The sequence below is a fragment of the Cebus imitator genome, unplaced genomic scaffold, assembly GCF_001604975.1.
Source record: "Cebus imitator isolate Cc_AM_T3 unplaced genomic scaffold, Cebus_imitator-1.0 Scaffold303, whole genome shotgun sequence".
NCBI lineage: Eukaryota > Metazoa > Chordata > Mammalia > Primates > Cebidae > Cebus > Cebus imitator.
In genome coordinates, this window is record NW_016107618.1 from 440,309 (window position 1) to 448,611 (window position 8,303).

At 41.6% G+C, this 8,303-nt stretch overlaps 1 protein-coding gene across 2 annotated transcripts in view; it reads left to right on the plus strand.

The window, feature by feature from the left end:
- NDUFC1 (NADH:ubiquinone oxidoreductase subunit C1) overlaps positions 1-6,765 on the plus strand; it is a 10,820-nt gene extending 4,055 nt beyond the window's left edge. Inside the window, exons 1-5 of one of the 2 annotated variants that reach the window (XM_017502868.2) lie at positions 369-395; positions 1,076-1,306; positions 1,881-1,984; positions 3,788-3,865; positions 6,622-6,765. In XM_017502868.2, coding sequence (XP_017358357.1) covers positions 1,240-1,306; positions 1,881-1,984; positions 3,788-3,847 — 231 coding nt within the window. In that variant the 5' untranslated portion in view covers positions 369-395; positions 1,076-1,239 and the 3' untranslated portion in view covers positions 3,848-3,865; positions 6,622-6,765. Of the gene's footprint in view, positions 1-368; positions 396-1,075; positions 1,307-1,880; positions 1,985-3,787; positions 3,866-6,621 lie in introns of those variants that run through there. The other variant, XM_017502867.2, reaches the window with a different exon arrangement.
- Positions 6,766-8,303: the final 1,538 nt, after the last annotated feature.

Here is an 8,303-nt window from a genome sequence, read left to right on the forward strand (position 1 = left end):
GCGCCCGGCCTAAAACAATGTCTTTAATAGGCAAAACCAAATTAATTGTTTACTACTACCAGACACTTGTCTAAGCTTCTCAACAACCCTATAAGGTTTATGTTACAGTTGTAAAATTTAGGTAAAGAGAGGTTAAGTAATTTGCCTGGAAATCATAGAGCTAAAAAGTGGTAAGCAGAATGGCTTCGAACGCTGATCTACATCTTATGGTCTAGGGTTGTCCAAGTCTGTTAGGTGAGCTCAGGAGGATAACTAGATCTGGGGTCAGAAGACTTCAAACTGTATCTCTCCTCTGCCAGCCGTGTTATCTTGAGCCTGTCCAAGGCACTTTCACTTCTAAAATATGGAAATTCTACTTCACAGGTTTGTGAAGCTTCATTATGATAGTGTAAGTAGTGTGTTTCGAGATTTTTCAACTATAAAATATATGTCATCTTGGGTGAGTAGCTGTCTTCTTTGAGCTTCATCTGTAAATTGAGGCTAATAATCACGGCATGATATGTGCTCATTGTGAAAATGAAATAAGACAATGAATGTAAACCATATGATACATTAATGCACCGTGCCTTGGACCACATAATTCAATCCAAACGCTAGTTATTATTAAGCACAACACTTCATTTTCTTTTTCTCGCTCATGTAGTAAAATTTTTTTTTTTTTTGAGACGGAGTTTTGCTGTTGTTGCCCAGGCTGGAGTGCAATGGCGCGATCTCGGCTCACCGCAACCTCTGCCTCCTGGGTTCAAGCAATTCTCCGGCCTCAGCCTCCCGAGTAGCTGGGACTACAGGCATGCACCATCATGCTCAGCTAATTTTTGTATTTTTAGTAGAGACGGGGTTTCACCATGTTGACCAGGATGGTCTCGATCTCTTGACCTCGTGATCCACCCGCCTCGGCCTCCCAAAGTGCTGGGATTACAGGCTTGAGCCACCGCGCCCGGCCCCTCATGTAGTAAAATTTTAATAAACCTCTTGATGAGTAGCATTAGAGATGGGATGAAAAAACCCCAGAGGACAGAGAATAGGTAAACTTTCTTTTTCTTTTAATTACATTCTTCCTAATTCCACTTTTTAGACAGAAGGCTGAGGCCGGGGTGCTGGGGAACCTTGCGGTGCTGGGATTCCCGTTGACACCCCGACGGAGCTTGGCTGCAGAGCCCCGAAGTCCCGCACTTCCGCCCGCCAGGTGGCGCTGGTTCTGACGCCGACTCCCGGAGAGACTAAGGCCGGCCACTCAAGATGGCGCCGTCCGCGTTGCTGCGTCCCCTCTCCCGGCTGCTGGCCCCCGCCAGGCTCCCGAGCCGCTGTGAGTGTCTCTCCTCTTGCAGGCCAACTCGACCCTCAAATTACCCCTCCTAAGACGGACCCAGCCCGCGGGTGCCGGAGGCGGCAGCGGCCCGGGCTCGTCCTGCAGTGACCTTCGCCAGCCAGCGGGCCCAGACCTGTTCCCTACATGAGACTCTGTGCTCCCCATCACCCGCCTCTAGCACTTATCTAAGTGCGACCTGACCACTCTTGGCCTTTGTAAATGGACTTTGGGTCCCTGCCTTTCCCAACTCTGCACGTTCGGTTCCGTAGACAGGGAGAGGAGACACCCTCCCCGGGGCGCCCACTACTTGCGCACTCCCGAGTCGTCTGAGGGTCTGTAAGCCTTAAATGAGGCTTTGAAGGCGTCGGGCAGGACTGGTGCGACCTGTCTAATTCTGCCAGTGACCCTGGGCGAGTTAGTTGACCTCTCTGAACCTCTATTTCCTTGACTGTTTAAGTGGGTGATGGGTGAGTTGAAGGGAGAGTTAAATGCAATAATACGCACATAGATATTAGGGTTTTTTCCCTACAAGGCAGTATGTTACAGATTTACAGACACTCTGCCCTTTCAGCTTCAGCGCGGTCGAAATTCTACGCGCGAGACCCTCCGAATGCCAAACCTGACTGGCTGAAAGTTGTGTTGTCCGTGGGCACCAGCATCTTCTTGTGGGTCTATGTAAGTACTTTACTACCGGATGTCATGAGACTATGCTAACATAGTAGGAGAATGAGGTAGCATTGCGAGATTGGTGCTGTTACGTTGTATGGCAGTGAAACTCTCCTAACAGGAGGATATTTATATAATCGCTGAGAACATAATTATCCATAAGGAAAATCCCAAGGACTAAAAAGAAATTAAGATTTCAGCAACACTGAAAAAGTATGATGGGACTGAAATTTGTTATTGTTTCTTAACATGATTTTGTAAGGAATAGCAGTTTTACTAAATAGTAATTATACTTTATTAATGAGAATTGAGGCTGATTGGAGTTCTATGAAGGCACCTTTTTCAGATGCTGTAAAAAGTTGTACAAACCAGCAATGTACAAGTTGTACAAATTGAATCCCAGTAGACTTCCAAAACATTAGGTTTTAATCAGTTTGTTTAAATACACTGTTGGAAATTGTACTTAGTGTGTAGCGACCTTTTTAAAAATTTTTTCACGTCACGTGCTTCACACATAAACTTGTATTTAATCATTTCAACAACACTATGTGATACCTACTATTGTTGACCCGTTGCAGATAAGAAACATACTTGGAGAAATTAATTTGCTGAACTCAGTTCTCCTGACTTTAGAAGCCACACTATCCTATAGACCACTGTGAAACACGGCCTATGTAGAGATAAAATTATTTTTTAAAGTTAAATTATCTGCTATATTAATATTTAAAATTCTATTTATTATCTAATGGTTCAGGGCTTCCTCAACTGGCCCCCAGGTCTTAGATATTTTAATTTCTTGTTAAAGTGGTTCAGATTTTTTATTAGGAAAGGGATGAGAGATTTTGAGTCGCTTACAACTTAATAGTAACTTGTCTTTTTGAATAATATTGCTTATCATGAATTTTATACATTCTTAATTTAAGGTTTACTCTAACAAGAAGCTTGATTACTGCTGAGAACACTAGTGATTGAACTTGGATCTTTGATTGCCATGAATGTCATTGTATATAAACCGTTTTTCCAGTTGCATATTCTGTCAGACAGTGGTTCTAAAAAAATGTGACTGTCCTCCATGACATCTAAGTAAAACACATACAGTTTTGTGGAGGGGTTGGTCATTCAATCAAGGTATCACACTTCTAACATTAGAAGCATAACACGAATCCACCAACCAGCCTGGATCCCATTTAATAATCAAGTTCTGCTGTGTCATGTTGATTTACCCCTGATAAGGCATTTCATTACATTTATTACCCACCAAATGAGAAAAATTTTTTGGCAGTAGTTGAATTTAAATTTTTGGCCAGGCATAGTGGCTCACACCTGTAATCCCAGCACTTTGGGAGGCCAAGGTGGGTGGATCACCTGAGGTCGGGAATTCGAGACCCACCTGGCCAATGTGGTGAAACTCTGTCTCTGTTAAAAATACAAAAATTAGCCAGGCGTAGTGGCGGGTGCCTGTAATCCCAGCTACTGGGGAGATTAAGACAGGAGAATCGCTTGAACCCAGGAAAAGGAGGTTGCAGTGAGCCGAGATTGTGCCATTGCACACCAGCCTGTGCAACAAGAGCAAAACTCCGTCTCTAAATAAATAAATAAATAAATAAATTTTTAAGGGCTCCCTTCTCAAATTTAGTATGTCAGATTGCGGTGATCAAGTGTATACCATTCCTAGTTTTTGAACTTTTGGATCTCTTAGCCTTTTATTTCTAACCAGAATAGTTGTTTATTTTTTGTATTCTTATTCATCTTACAAAATATAAATATCCAGGAAGACTACATTTCTAATTTTAACTGTTTAACTATTTGTAGCTCATCAGAAAACATAATGAATATATTTTAGAGTACAAAAGAAGAAATGAACTGGAATAAACTTGAAATACCAATACAGTAAGTATACAAGTTTACTGGATGAATAGATAATGCAAATTAACTTGACCTCTTTTTTAAATACTGAAAAACAGGCTTGTTGTTTGTTTTGTATTAGGTTTATACATTTTGGTACCCATATTTCTGTCTGTGAGAAATTTATAAATTTGTAATACCTTGCCTCAAGCAGTTGGTTTGGGTTTTAGGGGTTTTTGTTTGTTTGTTTGTTTGTAAACCTGTTTGCTAGGCTGGTCTCAAACTCCTGGCCTCAGGTGATCCTCTCTCAGCTTCCTAAAGTGTTGGGATTATAGGCATGAGCCCTTTTGCCAGCCTCAAGAATCTTTTAGCAGAATCTTTTTTTTTTTTTTTTTTTTTGAGACCGAGTTTCGCTCTTGTTACCCCGGCTGGAGTGCAATGGCGCGATCTTGGCTCACAGCAACCTCCACCTCTTGGGTTCAAGCAATTCCCCTGCCTCAGCCTCCCAAGCAGCTGGGACTACAGGCATGCACCACCATGCCCTGCTAATTTTTGTATTTTTAGTAGAGACGGGATTTCACCATATTGACCAGGATGGTCTCGATCTCTTGACCTCCTGATCCACCTGCCTCGGCCTCCCAAAGTGCTGGGATTATAGGCGTGAGCCACCGCGCCCGGAGCAGAATCATTTTTAATCATTAGTCTTTGACTCTGTTCAAAGAAAGATATGTTTAAGAATGAAACTAAAATCACATTATTTTCCTAAATCTAATAGTGCCTTACACCTTGTTTTCATGGCACTTACAACAAATTATTATTCTTTGTGTGTGTATTTCTTAACATCTGTTTGGTATATTCCACACTCGAGTGTGAATTCCATGAGAACAGAAACCTGTTTTATTAATTGTTATTTATTCAGCAACTTACTCATCTTGTCCATTTAGAGTTTAATATTTGTAGAAGTGATGAATGTATAAGGGCAATAGATTTTTAAATTTTTTCTGCATGGGCCGGGCGCGGTGGCTCAAGCCTGTAATCCCAGCACTTTGGGAGGCTGAGGCGGGTGGATCACGAGGTCAAGAGATCAAGACCATCCTGGTCAACATGGTGAAACCCTGTCTCTACCAAAACTACAAAAAATTAGCTGGGCATGGTGGCGCGTGCCTGTAGTCCCAGCTACTCAGGAGGCTGAGGCAGGAGAATTGCCTGAACCCAGGAGGCGGAGGTTGCGGTGAGCCGAGATCACGCCATTGCACTCCAGCCTGGGTAACAAGAGTGAAACTCCGTCTCAAAAAAAAAAAAAAAAAAAAATTTTCTGCATGACTATTTCATTATAAGTGTCACTACAACTAATATCCAATTGGACAGTTCCTGGTAAAAACCTAGTTATGAACAAAATAGCATATTCTGCATGGTCTAGGATTTAAAAGAGAAAGTTTGTATATATGTAATACACACACCTGGCTGGGTGTAGTGGCTCACGCCTATAATCCCAACACTTTGAGAGGCCTCGAGGCAAGGAGTTTGAGACCAGCCTGGCCAACATGGTGAAACCCCATCTGTACTAAAAATACACAAAAACTAGCTGGGTATGGTGGTGCACGCCTGTAGTCCCAGCTACTTTGGGAGGCTGAGGCACAAGAATTACTTGAACCCAGGAGGCGGAGGTTGGGAGGTTGCAGTGAGCCAAGATTGGGCCGCTGTACTCCAGCCAGCCTGGGTGGCAGAACAAGACTCTGTCTCAAAAATAAATAAATAATTTAGAAGTATATACACCTGGCCAGGCATGGTGGCTCAAACCTGCAATCCCAGCACTTTGGGAAGCTGAGGTGAGTGGCTTACCTGAGGTCAGGATTTCAAGACGAGCCTGGCCAACATGGTGAAACCCTGTCTCTACTAAAAATACAAAAAATTAGCTGGGTGTGGTGGCAGGCACCTGTAATCCCAGCTACTCAGGAAGCTGAGGAAGGAGAATTGTTGAACCCAGAAGGCAGAGGTTGCAGTAAGCCGAGATTGTGCCATTGCACTCCGGCCTGGGCAACAAGAGCGAAACTCCGTCTCAAAAAATAATAATAAATAAATAAATATATATAAAATAGCTATGTATCAAATATATATATAAGTGCACCATACATAGTATGTATGTGTGTGTGTGTGTGTATATACATATACACACACACACACACATATATGGTGTATTTCTGAAACGCTTATTTAAAAATCCTACATTTTATAAGTGAAAAGTCACTTAAAAATCTCAGCTTTTGTGACTGGGTTGATTAACGTTAAGTAACTTATATCTGCTGTATAATAAACATAGTGATCAACAAACTATCCTTTGTTTTCCATATTTTATGACTCTGAAACTCAGCTCTTTATGGTTGATTTTCCAAATCTTTTGCCTTTTTTCTGGAAGCACCCTGCCCATTTTACTACTCCAACCAGCCAATCAAGAGATAAAAATGAGGCTGGGCTTGGTGGCTTATGCCTGTAATCTTAGTACTTTGGGAGGCCAAGGCAATGGGATAGCATATGCCCAGAAGTTCAGGAAACTATACCAAAAAAAAAAAAGAGAGAGAGAGATAAAAATGAAATAGGCATTTAAATGCAAACCAGATGGTTTTTGCTATTCTTTCATAGTTAAGGCAAAATATTTTTTGTTAAAATAAGGTATTGCTACTCTTCGTGGGTTTCTTTTCTAGACTTTTTCTGATGCTCTAAGATGAATTATTCAGAGTAGTTTAATTTTAATATTATTTCTGCTGGCTAATGCTGTACTTATTTTTCTTTCTTCATTATAGGTATGCTCCATATAGTGACTGTAGCTGTTTCTCTGGATTTACCATCTGCTAAATTGTAAATGTGAGAAAAAAGGTTATATGTGACTATATAGGAAGTCAGCATTTGTATTTTGCATCATTAAAATAAAATAAATAAAAAATGCTTCTGTATTCTTCAGATAAAGCATATTGTGACAACTTGTAGAAAATGTTCATTTTAAGGTACATTAATAAAAGTATTTCAATATGGAAGGTACCATCTGATAACAAGGTCAGTGGTAATTAAGGACATAGATTCAAAAATCAGGATTTACTCTTGTATCACCTTTACTTTTTTTTTTTTAATGGTCAAAAGTGATGACTTTTTTTTTTTTAAGACAGAGTCTTGCTCTGTCACCCAGGATGGAATTTAGTGGCATGATATTGGCTCACTGCAACTTCCGCCTCCCGAGTTCAAGTGATTCTCCTGCCTCAGCTCCTGAGTAGCTGGGACTACAGGCGCTTGCCACCACGTCCCAGCTAATTTTTGTATTTTTAGTAGAGATAAGGTTTCACCATATTGGCCAGGCTGGTCTTGAACTGCTGACCTTGTGATCCACCCACCTTGGCCTCCCAAAGTGCTGGGATTACAGGCATGAGCCACCACACCTGATCATCACCTTTTAATTTCTGATCCGAACATTTATTTAGTATATTAGGAGGACAGAATTCCCTTAATACTCAAAATACATAGGATCACAAAGATTATTTTCTCTAGAGGAGTCATTTTATTAAGTTAGGAAGGATGGAAAACTCCTGTTACCAGAAAAAAACTGTTACCAGAGTTTTTCTAACTCTCTGAATTTGATTTTCATGTGGGTGACTACTCTTACTCCCTGTTATGGCAACCCAAAATTTGTTGTCTTTTTTGCTAATAGGACTTTAAACCTATGATTTAGCAAACTTTAACTCTTGACAATCGTTTTCAGGGGAGTTGTTTGTTTGAGGCTTCTATTTGAGACAGGGGCTTGCTCTCTGGGTCAAGTGATTCTCTCACCTCAGCTTCCTCAGTAGCTGGGACTGCAGGGGTGTGCCACCATGCCCAGCTAATTTTTTTTTAGTTTTAGTAGACACAAGATCTCTCTGTTGCCCAGGCTGGTCTCCAACTCTTGAATTCAAGTGATCTTCCCACTTCAGCCTCCCAAAGTGCTGGGATTACAAACATGAGCCACCTCGCCTGGATTCTTGATTTTTAAAAAGAGGGTGGAGGATTAATAGACAATTTTAAATATACATTTGACTTACTCAGTAGGAGCACCAACCGCTTGAGCAATAAAAAAATCCACATGTAACTTTTGACTCCCCAAAATCTTAACTATTACCAGATGCTGTGGTGTGTTCTTGTAGTCCCAGCTACTTGGGAACCTGAGGCAGGAGGATCTCTCGAGCTCAGAAGTTCTGGAATATAGTGCACTATGCTGATTGAGCTTCCTCACTAATTTCGATATCCATATGGTGACCTCCCAGGAACAGGGGACCAGCAGGTTGCCTAAGGAGGGGTGAGCCCGACCAGATCAGAAACAGTTGGTCAAAACTCCCATGCTAGCCGGGTGTGGTGGCTCACGCCTGTAATCCTAGCACTTTGGGAGGCTGAGGTGGGTGGATCACCTGAGGTCAGGAGTTCAAGACCAGCCTGGCCATCATGGTGAAACCCCATCTTAAAA